The 20,360-nt window shown below is 39.7% G+C and overlaps 1 protein-coding gene across 1 annotated transcript in view; it reads right to left on the bottom strand.

The window, feature by feature from the left end:
- Positions 1-8,661: 8,661 nt before the first annotated feature.
- The window catches only part of PRRX1 (paired related homeobox 1), a 73,085-nt gene continuing 61,386 nt past the window's right edge, over positions 8,662-20,360 (bottom strand). Inside the window, exons 3-4 of the mRNA XM_088153440.1 lie at positions 19,435-19,616; positions 8,662-12,737 (exon numbers count right to left, since the gene is read on the bottom strand). Coding sequence (XP_088009566.1) covers positions 12,596-12,737; positions 19,435-19,616 — 324 coding nt within the window. The 3' untranslated portion in view covers positions 8,662-12,595. The remainder of the gene's footprint in view (positions 12,738-19,434; positions 19,617-20,360) is intronic.

Raw genomic sequence — 20,360 nt, 5'->3', positions numbered from 1 at the left:
CATTTGTAATAATCTAGCAACCCAACACCTCTGCTACCAGTCCCTACTCTCCAGCATTCCTTAATCTTATTGTTGCATTTCAAATTGAGAGAGGGAAGAAGAAGGAAAGTAGTACCTTACCTAAGACCATCCTGTAATAGTTTTTTCAGACTTGGCTATATTTATTTCTTCCGGAAACAAAAAATAGTCTTGTGGTACTTTAAAAACTAACAAACTTATTATGATATAAATATTTGTGGCAGAGACAAGTTTGGAATTTGACCGCTATACTCTAAAAACTCTATGAGTAACTGAGGTTCATCAAAAAAGCCAGCAATAGGGAAAATCTTGAAAAAATCAGCTAAGACACACATCCAGGCAGTGCCCCTGGAGGCTACGTGTTCTACAATCAGATGCAGTTCTCACAGTGATTCTCCCAGACAGCCCCTTCTTGTAACCCTATCTTTGATGGGCCATAGAAACTTTTCTCAGATTGCTATGGGACATAAATCTTTTGCAGGAATCATCCCTGACACTTTATGAACATGATTGTATTATTAAGGCATAAATCCCATGTCATTGCAGGAAGAGGTCTATGGTGCTATAGTTAAATGAATCAAGATGGACCCTTAACTACTACCAAACATGATTGAATGATAAGCCAAGAGAGGGAGGTTCTGAAGAGCCATTCATTCTGTTTCCTCATATCATAAACTGATCTGCTGGGTAGTAAATCAGTGTTGGCAGTGGCTGCAAGCTTCATTGAGTCCAATCCCAACCTCACTGGTTCCTTAGATCAAAGCTTTTAAAGTTATGGTCTATGGACATGGATGCAGGGGAGGCATTGATAATTTTCCTGAAATGCAGCTTCTTACCCTTCTCCTGTCATATACAGCTGCAGTTCAATGATGTACACTTCATTCCCATCATAAGATGGATGGATGGATTCAAGAGGACTGGTAATGCTACACAAAAATGCAGTGTGCTCCTTCAAGCCTGTTCTGGAATTCTTGACAATATATAGAGGTTCTGTAGCACCTCAGCATGCACACACTGGCTATCACCATCACTTCTGTGTCCCAAGATGGCATAAGCATTTATCATTTGTATTAACACCACAATGCCTGGAAAGGGCAGTGTAAACCATGGTGGTCATCAGAAGAAACAAACAAACCCCGACTTCTGTTTAGATGAATACCTTTGGATAAAGTGGATTAAAGAGATTACTGGAATATCCTTGGAAGAGTGATGAATTATAATTAAGGTATCAAGCATTTGTCCATGCAGGCATCAAGAGTTGAACTCAACTGAATGACCTAACTCATTTTATTGGGCCAATCCAAAGTTACAAAATATATACACATATAATTTCTAGTTCTTCAGATTTCTTCATGAGGTATTTCAAAGCACAGTTTGTGGGGAATAAAAAGGGATGGCTTCATGATGGACTTTGTAACAGAATCACACATTGCCTCCAGGTGGTCAAGTAATGAACAATAATAAACAAGTAATAGGAATAGATACTGAAGTACTTCCCCCTCTGGGTGGTGGTGTCATAGAACATAGATAACAGATAATGTAGATAATAGCTCTGCCTCTCAAGTAAGAAAGATGTATACCACTCAAACACTGTCCACATATCCCTCTTCCTCCAAACTTCCTTCCAACCAGGGCCATTATAATGTAGCTCATAAAGTCAAGTACACTGCAAAGAGCATGATGGCCCAATTCCTGGTAGAAGGGTTTGAACCTTGAGGATTTACCAGTAACTGTAATGGCCACGTGTACCTGATGGGTCCCAATAAGGATGAAACTAGTTATACACTGCCTCCTGGTGGTCATGAAATATGTAAAACCACAGGAATATACACTGTACTGAAATAGTCTCTCCTCTGGGGTGGTGAGGTCATGAACCTCCAGGACAGGTTCCAGGATACGTATCCACTGATATAGATAACAGTTCTATCTTTCTAGTCTGAGAGTTCAAATAAGGAAGGTGTATACCATTCATGGATTCCTTTTGTTGAGGCTGGAATGGGTGGGAGTTAGATGCATTGTGGGAAGAGATGTGGATGTTCAAATTAGGCTCCCCCTTGAAATGTGATGTTCATGTTGCATCTCTCTCTTCCTACACTGGAAAAACAATTATACATATTGTTCTTCAGCAAAGACATATAGGTTCCTTGTAGGTAGAAAAAACCAACAAAGACAGTTTTGAACTCTCAGAGGCAAGGGTGTCTCTCTTGTGCTTGGAGCTACTGGTCCCTGAATATTTTTGCAATCTAGCAAAGCAAACCATGCTCTGCAGAGGGAAACTTGGGAAATGGACAGCAAAACAAACAAACAAACAACAACAAAAACACATCATTTATACCTGAAATACGTGTCTATCAAAAACCATTGCATGCATTACATAGCAAACCAAGTTTATACACACCAGTCCTGGATGCATGTCTTTGATATAGGTGGGTTCAAACATCTGTTTCTCAAACTATATAAGTAGACACTTTAAAAAAAAATCTTACAATTAAAAGTAAATTCTCCCTTCCTCCATCTATATCTGAAGAGAACTTTAGGAGTATTTCTGGGGAAAGCTGATTTGTTGTTAACATTAGTTCAGTTTTGGTCTATGTTCTAACCTTGAATTCAGCATATTTATATTATAACGGAAACATTTTAGTTGCCCCAACTCAATTGTGTTTTAGTTGAGCCAACATAAACACAGGTATTTTAGTTTATACGCAAATTCATATTTAATGACTTTTTTACATCCTTAGCGACATAGCATCTCAGATGAAGCAGAGCTGGAGAATCACGTTTTTCACTTTTGACTTATAGTATAATAAGTATGGAACAGTACAGAATATTAGCAAGTGGGCTGACAGCTCAGACTGCTTTTAGTCTGTGTTTATTTAACCTAAATTCCCTTTCTTTCTCTTTCTACAGTAAGTGCATTTTTTAAAAAATCCGTGTGAAAAATTGCATTTAAACTAAGTGTATTCATTCTCATAAGTTTTATAAACAAAATTTTCCTCAACACTGAAAATGGACTTCGTTACGGTTTTTGAATGGAGGGCAGAATTTTATTTATTTATTTAATTTGCTAAGGAATCATTAAATTTTGATCTCCACATTATCAGACCAGAGAAATTCACTAAAATAAAATTTTGCTTGCACCCCTAAATAACTGCACTCAGACCTTTTATTTTCTTTTTTCCTCTCCTTTCCTTTTTAAATCTTAGCAGGAATACTTGATAAAATTTCTGCTGATTAACTAAAATGCATTACAGTTCAGAATAGGTTTACTGCTGATTGCTTTTTCTGAAACTCTAGAAGAACCAAGAATTACAACATGTACAGGCAGCCCTGGCTAATCAGGTAACAATACAAAATCAGTCATGCTTAACCACTGTATTGGTGATACAGTACCCCAAAATATTGCAATATTAATGTTTCTAATTTCTAGGTTTCCAGCATTCAAGACTGTAGAAAAACAAAACAAAAAACCTGAGTGGTATTCAACTTAGTGGAACTTCTGGATAGGTATACATATATGATTACTCTGTGGTGCCATGTTCCTATTGATTTAAATGATCAATAAGTGCCATTGAGCTGATTGCAATTTATTAACAGTTTATATAGTGTCTTATATTCTAGAAAATGCTATTATATTGCAAACTTTTTAGTTGGCAAGAACATTCAGAGAAAAATTGCCATAATTCTCAGATGGTTAGTGGGCACCCATTTTAATACACATAACCTTTGGTTCTGGTTATATTTTATTTTTCTATTCCACATTTATATGGAAGCTTGAGTACAAAATTTAAGCTTAGCTGCTGAAATGTGAGGGCTCTTTTTCTGATACTGCTTGAAAGCTTTTCTCTTTCCGAAGCTTTAGGACAGCCTTCTCTAACTTATTGCTGTCTTTGATGTTTTGGACTGTAGCTCCCATCACTCCCAACCAGCATGGAATTCACACCAGGAGGAGAACGATTGTGTTAGGCATTCACAATAACTCAATAGACTTCAAAGGTACCCTTCAATCCAGTGAAGCAAACATAGCTTAGGATGTCCCTATGATATAATATAATCAGAATAAGGGCTCTGTATGCTTCACTGGACACTTATATAAACCTGTAGCCTTTTCACCTAAGAGTGATGCTCTGCAATCTGTTAAAGTTCTCAAAGATCAGGCTATCCATACCTCAGCCCTGAGCATAAGGGGCCAAACTGCATACAGTATTCTCTTATAGCCCATGCATCAAAGTCCCAGTGGTATGACGTTTTAGAGAGGCTGTATTTGCCCCAGCAAAGTGGGGGGGCTGGTGAAGATGCTAAGCCCACCCCTTGTCAGTTGGGCTTCCCATCCTCTTCCTCCCAGCCCAGCTGCCTTTCACTTCCTGAGAATGTTTTGGTTCCTTGTGTTGTCCCTCTGCCAATCAGCTCCTGCCAATCACTCCTTCCTGTAGGCTGAACCCTCTGCATTCCAGGTGAGGGGCGTAATGAGGATCAAATGGACAACCTTCTTGTCTTGTGGAATGTTCTCCCTTGGTATTCCAAACAAAGAGTGCTCCAGTTTATGCCAGCAATAGATTTGATGGAGGATGTAGAGGCTGCAGCCTCACCTATTCCCTCTTCCTTGTCAAACAATTGCCTTTCACACTCAGACTTTTCTCTTGGCAAAAGAAATCAAGCCTGTTGCAAATTCCTGTATGAGAGTGTGAGTTGAAAACGTCTGCACTCACAGTAATGGGGGGCGGGGGGGGCGGGGGAGAAATATTTCATGCTTTGATGTATGTATCTGAAATATCTGATGACAGAACACATGAATGAAAAGCATTTCTTCCAACAATAAACTGTAAAAAAATAGCCTAGAGATATAGCACATTTTTTAGACCCTGTTACAGACTTTGCCCATGTAATTTTAAATGTGGCAACAGCACTTAGCCAACCTTGGAAGATCTCAAAATGCCAAGGTCAGCCCTGGTTAATACGTGGATGAAAGACTACCAGGAAATCCTGGAGTTTAACACAAGTAAAAAAAAAAAAAAAATTCAGAAGAAGACAATAGACATGGACATGTGGTTATCAAAGGAGCTGTTATCTTTTTAATGTTAAAGATTAAAGGCTAGGCATGGAACAAATATCCATTCTTTCCAATTTACTATCTGTAAATTAATTTTACAAATAAATACCCTAAACAAATTTGTAGATAATTTTTACAGACTTACAGGATGGGGGAACTACTTGATGAACAATGTAGGAGGTGAACCATGTTGGTCTATAGTGGCAAAAAACCAGGAATATGGCAGCACCTTTTCTGACTAATGAATTTTATTAAAAGCATAAACTTTCATGAGCTGTAGCTCAATTCATCAGATGTATAGAGTGATGAACAAGACAAATTTGTGCTTGAGAAATGAGACTTAAGCTATGTATGTCTCCTGTGTTTAAGAACTAAATGAGACATGAAATTGTTGCTTTTGGGAAACTAAACATTCATATCCATTATACTATTATACATTAAAAACCAATATTTTAGGGTTTCATTTTTAAAACAACAGGCTGCTACTTTCCAAAAGATTACTATCTAAACTCAAAAGTGGGGAGAATAACAAAGCACATGAAATGAAATTACATCTGAAGATTAAGGAGTTTAAACAATAATCTCAGAGAATTTTGAAAAGAGATTTGAAGAAACAGAGGCAGCATCCTAGAATTGTGAATGGAAGGAGATGTGAGAATAAGGGGCAGGGAAGGAACTTACAAGAAAGGAGGAAACTTCCAGCTCAGGATAGCAGCACTGGAGAAAGCAAAGCCATGGACAGAGACAGATCATAGGCAGAGAAATGTGGTGGAATAAGCCACTAAATTAAATGGGAAAAAGCAATCCATCCCTACTGGAAATACTTTCCCCAAAGAAGCCAAACATATTTGCCTAGTAATTCAACATGAGATACTACAAAGCACATGGTTCACATTAGCATCCTTGAAAATGATCTTTTTCAAACTTGTTCTGACTCAAGTAAAGGCACATAAACTTTTCTGCATGGCCATTAGATGTTCCTTTGATATTGTGGCATAGAACTCTTTCCTCCATTCCAGGAGCAAAGCCAAATTGCCAGGAATGAATGGCATCAGTATCTCCAGAAATGGGGAAGACCACTTGTGCCACATGGCATTGCTTAATCTCCAGCGTTGTGTAAACATGCTACCCTATTCTATTGCTCCCAAGTTAGCTCTAAAGTGGGGATACATATATTGGCCAAAGGTTTGGACTTGATAAAAGTACATTCTCCTTGGAGCATCAGATTGGTGCCAAATCTTGGCATCTGGAATGGTTTCAAATCTTGTCTTTGCCCGCTCCCCCAATCTTTGTTCCCAGGGCCCAGAGACCATAGAAGCCACTGATCAAATTCTCTCCTGCTCCTATTAGATGTCACGTTGACTCTGAATATCACAACTACCTCCCTGTCCTAGGAACACACCCACAAGAAAAAGGTTTCCTTGACTGAATTTTAAGCCATCTTGTCCCTCATCAGATTGTCTAGACTTACACCCTGGTGTGACTTTCTATCCAACAGATCCATGTTTTAAGCAGCAATGAATGTAATTTCTGTTAATTTTACATTGTTGTAAAACTGGAATGATTATAAAAAGTTGTCTCAGATTACTTTCCTATACCTCATATTATAGTTAAAATCTATATTCAAGCAGGGGTGTCCATGGGGGGGTGGGCAGGCAGGGAGATCAGGACTAGTAAAAAAACGGTCCCTTTTTACATGAATTGCATGTAAAAAAGGGCCACAAGTTCAATCACACAGTCACAGCTGTCTTCTTGTCTTTTTGGACATCCCCTCTCCAGGACGTGCCCCAATACTGAAACCAATTAACATAGATTTGTACTTTTTTTGTTGTTCAAAATAAACAGGTTCTAGAAGGACAAAATGCAGTCTGAGGCACATTGACAACAATTTTGGCAGTAATATAGCCTTCCGACACCAAATCTGGCTTGAAGGAATGATGGAACAGCAGGACTCAGCACGGATGGTGGTTGGATTTGGGGACAGTTAGGAGAATCAGTTCATAAAATGAGGGACAGGAATAGTTTGAAAAGAGAGAATCAATTGAATTAAAACGAGAGAGGGCTGGGAATTGCAAATGGTCCAGGGACAGCTTGTACCAAATGTTGAACATTTTACTCTCATTTAATTTCCTTCTTTGGTCATACAGTTATTATCAGGAAATACATATTCTTGTCAAGATTTGCTGTTAATCATCCATATATTAAATATTTAGGGATTATAACCTGAAAGGGTTTAATTGTACCTAAAAACTACATTCTAATTATAAAATTGATATAATAGAAATAGAAAGTGTAGAACATTTTGTAACCTTTCTTACCAGGAAGATTGGCTTCAGTAGGGATAGCATTGCCCAGGCTTTTATTCCTGTCTCAGAAAAATGATCCAGAATCTCTGTTGCCTTCTAGTATTCAAAAGTGGCAATAGATGGTTGACATTTGATATGATTGTAGGGAAAAAAAAGTATAGATTTTCTAAGACAATTAGGGATCAATCTGTATTTAATGATGAACTCTCTCCTAATTGGCAATACAAATACAATTAGACCTGTGTTGTTTGTGGAGCTAGAAAATGGCTTAATTTTGTTTAGATCTTCATTCAAAAAAGGTAACGTCAGTTGCTAACTTGTTTTATAAAATCACCTTGCTTAGTTGGAGGATGTGGAACAAATATCTCACCCCTACACTTTTGGTTTATTTGTCATATTTTACTACAGTCTTTATTTCTGAACAAAGTTCAAATAATTCAAGTTGAAGGATGGAGTAAAAAAGATATAAATGAAGCTGGAGATTTATTCTATATTGGTAAATCTTTTGGAATGGACCCTTTGGGGTCCATTAGACTGTATTGTACTATCTTGGTTCCAGCTGAAATAAGTTTAAATGTTTGTGTAGATATTATCCAAGCAAAAGGAAATGAAAAGTTACCTAAATCAAAGAAAATGAAAATTTTGTATAGCCTCAAGTCTAGTCTATAATCAAGTCTATAATTTATAAGTCTAGTTTACATTTAAGTCTATAATCAAATCTATTATTCTTGGATCTCAAAAAGTTAGCAGTAGCAGGTATGTGTCAAATATATTTATACTGAGGGCTTGAAACTTATCTGGGAAACAGATCTGGGAATGTTTATTGATAATATTTACTAATGCACAATGGACTGCTGTTTGGTGTGGTTCCCTGGCCAAATCGCTATAAACCCAGGTTAAGGACAGCATTTTGAAATTAGTAGCTCAGTGTCAGTCCTCTCCCCTTAAACACAATAAAAAACAAAAATTTAAAAATAAAATTTAAAAGTCAATTCTAATCTTTCTAATAAATGTTTAAGGATTGTGGGAAAGTGACAGGTTTTTTGCAGGATAAAGAATGTTCAGTATTCTTATCGGCAGCAGCACGGATGGAGATGATGAACAATTGGAAATCAGCCAACTCCCCAGTACTCCAGTCTGCTGCTGCTGTATGTTAATAAAGAATTTGCCAAATAGGTTATCCATAGAAGAAATCAAGGGAAGCCTCTTTGTAGACATGTAATTTCTTTTATTACATTTAAATATAAACAAAACTTTTTGTACTGAACTCTTTCCCAACGAACAGTGTGGAAGGATAGATTCCGAAGACCGACATTGTTTGGAATGGATGCATGTTTGCAGATTATAAATATTGCGAACTATTTAATTACACATTTTTTTTCTTTTCCCATGTTGTTTGTATTCAAATGAAATATAAATAAAAATGGTAACTGACCAAGTTAGTTTAAAAAGAGGGTAATGAATTGATGATATAGTTTACTCTTTTATTGTTGTCCAATAATTAGTATTCTGGATATTATGTTCTATAAATGAACAGATATTTAATTTTTTAACTATGAGCACCTAAGGGAAAGCACATACTATTTGAATTATATAATTAAATATCTAAAAAGTAGGACCCAGGGATTTCTAGGGGAAGAGTTTTGTATGGAACCATTAACTGTCAGTACTGTTTTCCCCAGCACCTATTTATACCAAAAAGATGCCTCACCTCATTTTTTTCTGAGGACTTTTTTCATTGTATGTTAGCAAATTAAAAATACAAACTTGTGATTATTTGTATTTTTCATGTTTTAATGTACGATAGTTGAGTGTCTATTGGGGAGACGTCAGCCTTTCAGCAGCAGGACAATTCTGTTCTCAGTCGGTTTCCATGTAGCTGGGCCTATTAAGTGGAGCAGAGAGAGGTTCCACGTTGGCCTACAATCATCAGCCCATATTAACTCAGCACCACTCCAACTGAAAACAAGCCCTTTTCTTATTTGGAACTGAAGGATTCCCTGATTAAGTACAGTATGGTCCAAAAATGCTTCTGCCATAAAAAATCTGTAAAATGTCACAAAACTGTTGGTTATTCTTGATCCAGAGAATCAAAAATTGTGGTATGCTCACTTAGCATTTTCCTCTACTTCCCAAGTTTCACGTTCCCATGCTAGGCTTGGCTTTTCAGAACAGTTTATGGGAGACTGATCTCCAATGACAACAGGATAGCGAAAAGACTTTTCCTTTTCACTTATTTTGGAGATTGGCTGTACTCAGACAGTGCAGCTGGATCCTTACATTTCATCCAACAAGAAATACAAATCAGACAAAAATGACACATCTGCAAAATTGCTGCCTCACCACTTGCCAACTCTACCTTCTGAGCAGTATTGGGCAAGATTGCCAGATTTCATCAGGCCAAGCGTTTGATTCTTGGAGGGTGGAAGTGGAACCTGGCCAATCAAGAGAAGAGCCTGCTAGGTGCCTGCTCTAGCTTTGGCTAGCCAAGCCTTCTGGCCAACTTGATGGGCCTCCAGAAACCTGATACATCTGAGTCCAGCTCAGCCAAATTTTGTCATGGCTGGATCCTGGTAAAGTTAAGGGCATGGTCAATAGAAATCTGGGCTAGGCCAGCCCTCAAGCTTGGTGCCTTCTAATCATGACCTCAAAACTGTAAGCATTTGAACTGCTGTCAATAATGGGGTGTGGTGAATGTAAAGGACGAAGAACCATTAGACAGAGCAACCAATGGATAGTGGTTCTGGTAATGATAGTGATAACACTTTCCTTAGTTCAATGTCTTGTCTCTCTGCCCCTGCCAACTTCAGGTTGAAATTACATGATATGTCCATTACATCATGCAACGCTGTTTGTTTCTTTGTGTTAATCAAATGTAAACATGGGGTGAGTGATCCAGCTAGAGAGCTTTGTGGGTATAAAAAGGTAATCCTTTCCCCTTCAGTTCTGATCCCTTCCCAACAATTAACAATAACATTCCACTGGCACTGGTGGAAGTTTAATTATAGTTGTTATTAGTTCAATTTGTTTGTGTCTCTCTGTGTGAGTTTTTAAATGAGGAGGATTAAATTCCCCCTTCCACACATGGTACAGTATTCTGTGAATTCAAATCTAAGTTATCTGTACACTTATTTTTGAATATTTTATGTAGCATGTTAAATTATTGGGTAGCAAGTACCTGACTGCTGGTTTAGACTGAGCAAAAGTGGTACCAGCAGAACAAGGAGGCAGATTTGAACAGGAAAGAAAAAAAGGTTGATTGGGACTTAGTGTCTTCCTCTCTCCAGTTCAAAGTGATCAAAACATGTCCCTGCAGCTTGGTCTGTAAAAATTGAACTATTCTTGTACTGAACAGCTGAAACAGAGATTTGTGAAACTTCACAAATCCAAATCATAGAATGGTAGTCTTATTCTTTGTAGCTAAAATCTGTACTAGGATGGGTGACCAAATGACACAAGAAACATACAACCTTTCTTGGGGTGCAAGGGGTGAGTGTCCCATTCAGACACTCCACCAGACTTTCCTCAAGGCTCAGACCCAGCTGGGGAAAGACTTCCCTTCCCATTGGTGCTGATAAACATTCTTCATTATTAATATGCATGTGGGAAATGAATCTGTTCCATGATGCTCAATCAGTTGGAAAGACAAGGAGGACTGATTCAGGTTTCCCACTTGGGCACTAATATTTCACCTGCTGCTGCAGGGAAGGGACTCCCGACATATCGCCATACAGTAAAATGTAATGATCAAAATATTCCAGTTTCTTCTTTTCTGAATTCTTTCACCATTCTGGAGCTTCTTAAATACTGCAAGAGGTATCTAGATCAGCCGGCTCATGGAAAAGGAAAAAGTTGGAATTGCTAGAAAAGCTTGGTCTGTATGCTTATTTTGTTTCATTTTTAACTAGGAAGAAAGGATATTGCAGACCAGTGCCTTGACTATAGCTCTGTTGGGCTGTCGTATTCCATGACGCATCTGGGTAAATGTGCATATACAGTGCCCTCTTGAGAAGCAATCTCTGCTTTCTGCCTGAGGGAATCATACTTTACTCCTGACAGCTGTCTTTCACAACACAACACAGCAGAAACTGATTATTTTAGAAATTCTACAGGACCCACTTACAACTAGAATGCTTTCAGTTCGTTTTATTTGTTTAATTAAAAAAAAGAAAACTCACAAAGCTTGCATGTATATCTTATATATATAAATATATACAGTATATATAAATCAAATGATTCAGGACAATACTGTTGAGTGCGGCATGAAACAAAACAAGTAGCAAAGAAAGTATGTGGAGACTTAGTCCAATACGATAGGCTTAAGCACGCCTGTCTCTGTATTGGATTAAGGCCTCTAATTTTTGCAATGAAAACTAGCTTCCATTTATAGTACCTGCACATCTGGATTCTGCTCCTTGGGTTTTCCAAAATTTGTAAGTTTGTACAAGCTTTTCAAATTCACAGAGTAATATCTCAATCACATTCCTATACATTCTCACCAGGATGAACTGTTCTATGTGACTTGAAAACTTGTACATTCCTACACTGGCAGAAATTGGTTCAAAATAACATATTTTCATATTTAGAGTTTCTTTGGAAACCAGCATAACAATATCAAAGAGGTTGTGGCAGAATAAACAGTGAGACACACTTATCTATAATCAAAATTGGCTTCAAACAGCTAACAGAAGGAGAGGTTCTAGTCAATAGACATAAAAGTTTGGATGCTAAGGCATCAGGCATATGCTGGTGGTCACAACATCAGGTGGGATCCCTTGTGCTTTGAATGGATCAGAGCATCAATGACCATGAAGATCTTTGGCATAACATTTCAGAGTATTTTTTAAGAAGGCTTCAAATAAAAGAGATGAGGGGCAAACACCGAAGAAAAGGGTCCAATGGGAGAAACAGAAGAGTTCAAGTGCAGGATCAGTGAACTTTGGATTTGCAGTCATTCCTAGGATGAATTCAAGCCTTGTGTCCTTCACTGAAGAAGCTCCCACTATGATGAGCTAAAAGAGATTTCTTGGCACTTTGGCAATATTTTGTGGGGGAATAGCAGAGCCACATTGGAAGCTGTTTCCCATTCATTTGGATCCTGCATTTATTCCCAATGCAAAACTTCAGCTTGGGTTGGTGTGCTTTCTAGGTCTGAACAAATGGCAAAGCAGGACAGTTGCCCCAGGCAGGGCTGCTCTTTCTAGATCTTGCAGGTTGTTGCCCTCTAATTCACGGTTGGCACCTGGTTCCTCTGTAAACTATATTCCTTTGCCTTCAGTCTCAGATTTGCAATGCTGTTAGCCATATTCATGCCCTGAGCTGGGCTGGCATTGGTACAGGAAGCAGAATAAGAAGCCATGGCAGTGCTGGGAGGCAGAGAAAGAAGAGGGGAGGGAGGAAAACAACAGCAACAACACCAGATCATCTTTTAATTCTACAATTCACATGCATGCGGGTGACCTGCATGAGGTATGTCAATTATCCAGAAAAACAACTGAGTAGCCTGTTCAAGTCTTTCACTGCAGTTTGATTTTCAGCAGCTGAAACTTTTCATGGCATCTGCAGATCAAGCTACTAATAAAAGTGGAAGGCCAGAAGCTTGGAGACCAACATTTACAGCCATATTATGTAATTGTAATCTGCCAATCTTTATTTCCAAGGAGCACTTCTGATCTTGGAGTGGTGTGCCTGGGGCCACAGCTCAAAAAGTGGGTGGGGCAAGAAGAAAACCAAACTGATTTAAATTGAATGTAATTGTTTAAAAAAGTTATAATTCCCTGCGTACATAATAATTGTCTCCTGTTGCATTAAAACAATCACAATTTAGCAACAACATTTATAATGGAGCAAAATATCTTCTCATACAGGTTTATGGCACTTTCTCTGCTCTCTCTGTAGTTGCAAAATGCAAAGAAGTTTCAAGTCTGAGAATCTAAAGACTGTCCATCCTATACAGTTCTGCTTAAAAAAAAAAAAGACCCTTGGAATGCAAAGGTCCTTTTGTATATCAGTAGAAGTAGAGCCAGCACTCCATTCTAGTGCTTTTATTAATTGTTCAGTATGCAATGTCCACATGCAGAGCTTGACAAGCAAGCTGGAGGTATTAAATGACTCTGTTAAACATGTACCTGCAGAGACCTGAAGAGATCTGGAAGTTTTATCTCTGACTGTTCCTTCTCATGGACAAGACACTTTAGCTCAATAGTTCTAACTACAGGATTCTGGGAAGGCATCAAGCAACATTTGTAAGGGTGGATCCAGGCAATGTTTGTGAAAGGGAAGGCATTTGAGATTTGGGTGGCAGGGTGGAGGTGAGAGACGTTGCAGCTCTTGGCAATGATACTTCCACTGTCCTGTCACTTTTCACAGAGGAAAGGGGTCACCCTAAGAAGAAAACGTGTATATCAGCTGGGTAAAAAAGAGGTTCTCTAGAAAATGAACAGAGCCCTCTGACCTATAATACAGTTCTTCTGTTCACTTATCAAATTAAGCCATGATGTGGTTTGTTTGATTTTTTTTTAACTGTTTTTTAACATGATGTATAAAGCCAGGCATCCAGGCTATGGCTTAACATTATGTGTGAACCAGGCACTAGTAGCTGTGTTCAGGCCTTATCATTGTGTTTTCAGGGCAAAGCCTGATGAACAGCCCTCTGCTCTCCAATTTGTGCTGGTGACTAACGGCTGATTTTCATACTATCCAGTTGCCCCAATGTGAATACAGACCACTAACCATTTCTCAAGGTTAGGATGCACATCATCCTCTACATGCCTCCCATAAGAAAGGCAACTGTCCATCAGAAAGACAATTGTCACCTGTCATTTCCTGCTGTATGTCAAAAGTAGTTTTCTGACTCGCAATGGCTCATAGCAAGTATTTGCCACACTATTCAATTTAACATCATCTGGAGTATCTGCACTGAGGGCAGTGGGAAAAAAAAGTCAAGATGATGCATGCAACTTTGTGAACAAAATTCCACTCCTTTTAAAATGTGTGTGATTTTCCCTGATTGATAAGCATTCCCTCCATTTCTTCATCCATGGCACTAATAACAATTTTGAAGAGTACAGGACACAGGATTGAACCCTGAGGCACCTGTTTGATGCCTTCCTCCAGTCTGATGCAAAACTACTGATGAACACTCTTTGAGTTCTGTTTTCAGGCCAGTTATATATCCATTTAATTATCATGCTATCCAGCTCACACTTAAGGAGCATATTAATCAAAATAGCATGGAGTACCTTGCTAAAATCAAGATATAATACATTGACAATATTTTCTCAACCTATTGGCTTGTCAATTGAAAAATAATAGACTGTGCAGGAGCACAAGTCACCCCAGGTTTGTGTCATCTGCAAATTTGATGAGCACCCCTTCAATCCCCTCATCTAGGTCATTTATGAAGATGTTGAAGAGCACTGGGCCCAAGACAGAACCTTGGAGTACCCCACTGCATACTTCCCTCCATGTAGATGAAGTTCCATTAAGGACCACACACTGAGTGAGGTTAGTCATCCAACTACAAATCCATCTGGAGGTGGTACTGTCTATCCTACATTGTTTTATCTTGTCAAGAAGTAGGCTGGGGTCTACTTTATCAAATGCCTTACTAAAATCTAAGTATACTACATCCACAGCATGTAAACCTCCTCATGTAAACATCATTTTAGGAGGGATGAGGAGCTATTTTGCGAAGTGTGAGAGGAGGGAGAAATAAATAGCCAAATGAGTTCATTAGGTATCTTGTACTGCAGGGATCATCCACCTCAACATTAGTGTGGTGGTGGCAAATCAAATGGCATTCATGAGTGAGGATCTCAACTACCACTTCTCAGCTAAGCTTTGGACTGTGAAGACATCCTGAGACTGCAGTTCTGGAGCAGGGTACAGTACTGAGATTCCAGCTTCTGGATTGCTCTTAGGAAACAGATTCTATTCCTTCCTTGGCTTGTTTAAGACCCAAGATATTTTCATACCAGCTATTTGCCAGCAATTTCTTCAGAGTTAGCAAGAAAGGACTTTGGAACAACAACAACCCAAAAAAAAAATAAAAAATGGGGGGGGTGTCAATGCATACATAGGCCAGGAACCAGTGATGGTAGCTGTATCAACATGAAGTTAACAACAGTCTAAATGGAAAGGGGCTAAATAGGTATTCAGTAGCTCTCTGATAAATATATGTGAGGTATTCTTTCTGTTAAGGATGTCCCTAAATACTGTTCGTTAGAAACAAAGAAGCAATATTGGTTCAACTCTTGGTCACAAAACTCTCCTTTTATTACCCATCTCAGCCATTATCAAAAAGCAGACACAGGCAAAGGGTTGTTTGGGCTCTCTCTTCATCCTGCAGTTGAGCTGCACCAGCTTCCCAAATGCACATCTGCTGCTCCCCTTCTGAGAGAAGCCAGGTGTTGAGTCAGAGATGCAGAGGCACCAAGGCAGAGCTCTGCCAGACTTTGTGGTTTTTACACTTGGGAAAACATGTTCTAAAGCAGCTTTTTCTGCAGGTCAACTCACAGAGAAGTTAATGGGTAGCAGAGTCAAGCCAACACTGATAGCTATTCAATCATTGTTCAGTTCTAAATATGACTTCCTTCATAAATCTTAATGGCTCACCAGAATGTGATAGGCTTCCTAAGCAGTCCACTGCTGGAGATAGAATTCTGGCTTGCATGTGCTACTGTACTGGCTCATTAGGACATTGTTCATGCCTTCAGCTAGAAGTTGAAGACATCCCAATCCTTTTTGATTTAGGTCTCTCAAATTATAGAAGCTAAGCTCTTTGCCTTCATCAAATGATTAATGACTTGCTGCAGAAATGAAAAGAAGTAATTGTGCATCACAAGGATGGAAATGATTGTTTTAGATAGAAAGCTTGGGTATGCTTTGTTTTGTGCACCATGACTCTGATGCATGAGCCATTTTTGGTTTTTGGGAAAATGTTTCCAGCAGTGTTCAGAAGGCTATACCTTGCTTTCTGCACCCACTCTTTGTATGTGATGCTGGTGTGTTGTAGGCTTGTCTCTTTGTGAGCTCCCTGGAAATCTGTTTTGAGTGAGAGAGCTTAATTTTAATCAGGCATTGACCAGTGGTATCTGTAATGAACACTTCTGAGAACTGGTGCACCAGATTTGTTCCAGTGGTTCAATGCCCACTTCTTTGAAGAAAAGTGAACTAATCTCCTTTAGGTTCACCAAGTTCCTCAAATAAACCCACTCATTTCCAAGAGTCTGGTGCTGGAGATATTCCCAGTGGTTTAAACCCCATTACTGTTTGTTTGCCAGATCAATCAGTCTTTGGGTTCTGCCCTGCCTTTCTCAGGCTTACTGGCAATCAAAAAAAGATGACATACCAAGCAAAAACATGGTCCACATTTATTTTGTTTGTTTTACTCTGTTATACAGAGCTTTGCCAAGAGCATTTCCCATGAGTTTTGCACAACACTGTTTGCTTTTGTTTTTTCTTCTTCTTTTCAAGAAAAAAAAAATACTTTCAAAGGATGATCCTTGAGGGTGGTAGGCAAAAGAGCTGCCAATGGTATAAGAGAAGAAAACAACAGTGATTAGGCCTGGGAACAGTTCTTCCTTTGGGCACAGGAGCCAATTACTGAGGAAACATGACCTTTTCTCATAATTTGTCAGTAATTAAAAGGGCATCTTGCCAGGTATAAAAGAGCAGAGATGTAATGAATCAGTGTTGAGCCAAAATGGCAAAGATGCACCAAACCATTTTTCAGAGATTAATGAAAAAGTAAAGATTAAGGGTCTGTGGCTTTGAATTTACTCAGTTGGCTAGGATTGGGTAATGGTCAGCACAGAAAGCATTGCTGTAATGGGCCTGAGCAGTGCCAGCACAGCTCGGCCATGTTGGCTACATAGCACTGTGGTATCATCATGTCCAGGGTTTGATCCTTAATTGCCTGGAATGAATTGGGAAGGAACTGCACAGATGGAAAAAGGATGACACAGCAGTCTGTCCAATAGAAATGCTGGAGAAATGGCCACAGAGAGCCAAGCTGCACCCCCTACTTCTGAGGCTGGGAGCAACGTTTGGCTCAGGGTGGTTTTCACCTGACACCATTCTCCTCCCATCCCCAAGATGTAGGTCAGGCATGCCTTACAGATAGATAAAGTGAACAAAGTTGTATGTAGCAACAAAGGTACACATGTGTGTGTGAAGGGCTGAACTGCTTTTCAATCCCTGCCATTCAGCACTTTACAGACTGACCAGCCAACCAACCTCCAAAAGAGAGGATATTTATGGAAGTTTCAAGAAGAATCAGTAAAATGGGAAAGCCCTGGCGTGGGCTGGAAGCAGGCATATTGGAGCAGAGCCACGCATGGCTTCAAAGAGTGTCCCCGTGCCTAGTGTTACTTTCTCTGAAGAGGTTGAGGAGTAATCAAAGGAAATGCATTTAGTTAACTTTAAATAGATCACATTAATTGATGTCCTGGCTCTGCCTACTCCTTAGAGCATAGCCTTGGCACCACCACTCGGCATCTAAGTAGGATGCTTATCTTGAAAAAACATTGCAGATTTCAGCTGCTGACTCTTTATTTTGCCCCAAACCGGTGTCTCTTTCTGTATTCCCTTAATATGCTAAGCCAAGCCATACTGTACAGTCTGATGCGTGAACTCAGCCACTGTGGATTCTAAATTATGTTTTATGGCTTAGAGTTTAGGGTAGACTAGTGTTCTGTGGTTTGTTTATCAAACTATGATTAAAACAAACCAAAGGCTAGCATGATATATGAAATCGGACACTGAAACCAAATCAAGTAGTCCTCTAATACCGGTTTTTTTGGGGGGGGGGTTCTTGCTATAATGTTTTGCTTTATAAATAGAAGCCCCCCCCATTAATCATGAATATTAATCATTAGCTATTTGAACCAAGTAAACAAACAAGAGTCCCAATGGAATGCAAGTGAGTCCAATGGGCGTCCCATTACTCAATCACTGTCCTTTATCATCCTTGTTTTTCCAGAAAAGGCTGCCAAACTCCATAGAATCCACTTTCTTTGTCCTTTCTCAGCACTATCCCCTTTCTATTTTTCTATACCTCCTTCCACTTATGCTTGGTATCTTGGCTAGAAAGTAGCCTGTTCGGAGACGATAATCTACAAGTTTATTTATTTTATTTTTATTTTATTTATCAAACTTATTCCCGCCCATCTCCCCACAATGGGGGACTCTGGGTGGCTTACAACAGATTAAAACAATAAATAAATATCTAGTTAAAATTTATAAAAACACATTTGCACAGAATAAAGGAAGAGGAAAAATCCAGGAGGCCGATGGAAGCAACACCAGGCCTCTAGGGGGCTAGCCAACCCCATATCTGATGACCTCCCTCCCCACCCCAGGCCAGATGGCAGAGGCAGGTCTTCAAGTCCCTCCGAAAGGCCAGGAGTGAGGGGGCCTGTCTCACCTCCAGGGGCAAGATATTCCAAAGGGCGGGGGCTACAGCAGAGAAGGCCCGCCTTCTGGACCCCACTAGTCGGAGTTCCTTTGCCGAGGGGGTCCGGAGCATGCCCTCTCTGTGTGATCAGCTGGGACAGGTTGCAATCGTGACGGAGAGGTGATCCCTCAGGTAGGCTGGCCCCATGCCATGTAGGGCTTTAAAGGTGACAACCAACACCTTGAATTAGACCCGGAAGCAAACCGGTACCCAATGCAGCTCACGGAGCAATGGTGTTATATGGGTCCTTCTTCGGACCCCAAAAATAGCTCGCGCAGCTGCATTCTGGACCAGCTGAAGCTTCCGGATACTCTTCAAGGGTAGCCCCATGTAGAGCGCATTGCAGTAGTCTATCTGGGAGATAACAAGGGCATGAGTGACTGTTCGAAGGGCATCGAAAGGACATTCCATGCTGTTTGCTTCTAAACTAGCTTGCCAATCACTGCTTCTCCTGAAGAATCTTAGGAACTTTTGTTTGCTTGAGGGTACTGAGAATTGCTTTCATTCAGCTCATAACTGAGACAGGCTTCTGTGGTCCTTAGCTATGTGGATCTCATCTAGGACAGCCTCAGGTTATGTATGAATGGCAGGAAAGAAATACTCACCTGTAAGGAGAGGCAGTTCCCCAGGAGAGATAGTCAGTGGCTCTTGGCGCTGGGCGAGGTACGATTGGTTGCTCCACTGCAGTTACATCACCTGAGTAGGACTTAAGGAGGGATGCGTTTTTGTTGGCCAGCATTGCTCTCTCATTCCTGCGAAACTTTGCCCGCCTGTTCTGAAACCACACCTAGGAAGAGGAGCATGCCAGAGCCAGGTGTCAGATACTGTGGGGTGAAAATCCTTGGTGCTGCAGGTTGTCTTTGTTTATTTCAGACTTCAATACCAACAAGAGGATGAGAAACGAAAGTCAGAAATTAAAGCCCAAAATTAAACAGAGCTAAATATGTAGAGCAGAAACTCTGCCTACAGTAAGATATTGTGCATCCGTCATTTGGCTCAACTTCAGGTAATAGGTCTTGCAATCTTCTACATCAAAATCAAAACAGATCTTTCACTGCTCCGGTCAGCAAAGCAAAGGTAGCCTCAGTTCACATAATGACTGTGTTTTTATTGGCCAGAAGGACATGTTTTTGGTTCAGTGGGGATGTTAAAGTAGGATCCAGGGAACATTTCAATACTCCACTCACAAAAAGCAGCAGGGCTGGCTAACCACATTTTCATGTAAGGGAATTGAATACACTCTACCATAAAAAAAAAAAAAAAGCCCTCCTAAGACATTGGGTCAAGAGGGTAAGATGAAACAACCATACCACTTCAGTTTATCTAACCAGAGTTTATGATCTTTCAGAAACAAGAAAGTTATTATTCCACACACCCGAAGGGCTAAATTTAATGGTTACATTTTTAATAAATATGCACTGGGTGGCCTGTTTATCTACGAAGCAGAGATGGGGAGAATACTTTCACTATCAAACTGAGCAAATGGAGAAGGAAAGTGCCATTCTGGCAAATTTTCAATGACTTTCTTCCA

The sequence above is a fragment of the Python bivittatus genome, unplaced genomic scaffold (assembly GCF_059951505.1).
Source record: "Python bivittatus isolate LINGU-HERP-01145 unplaced genomic scaffold, Pbiv_v1 ctg000700_np1212, whole genome shotgun sequence".
Lineage (NCBI taxonomy): Eukaryota > Metazoa > Chordata > Lepidosauria > Squamata > Pythonidae > Python > Python bivittatus.
The sequence above is the reverse complement of the archived record's forward strand: the minus strand, read 5'-3'. Positions and strand labels throughout refer to the sequence as shown.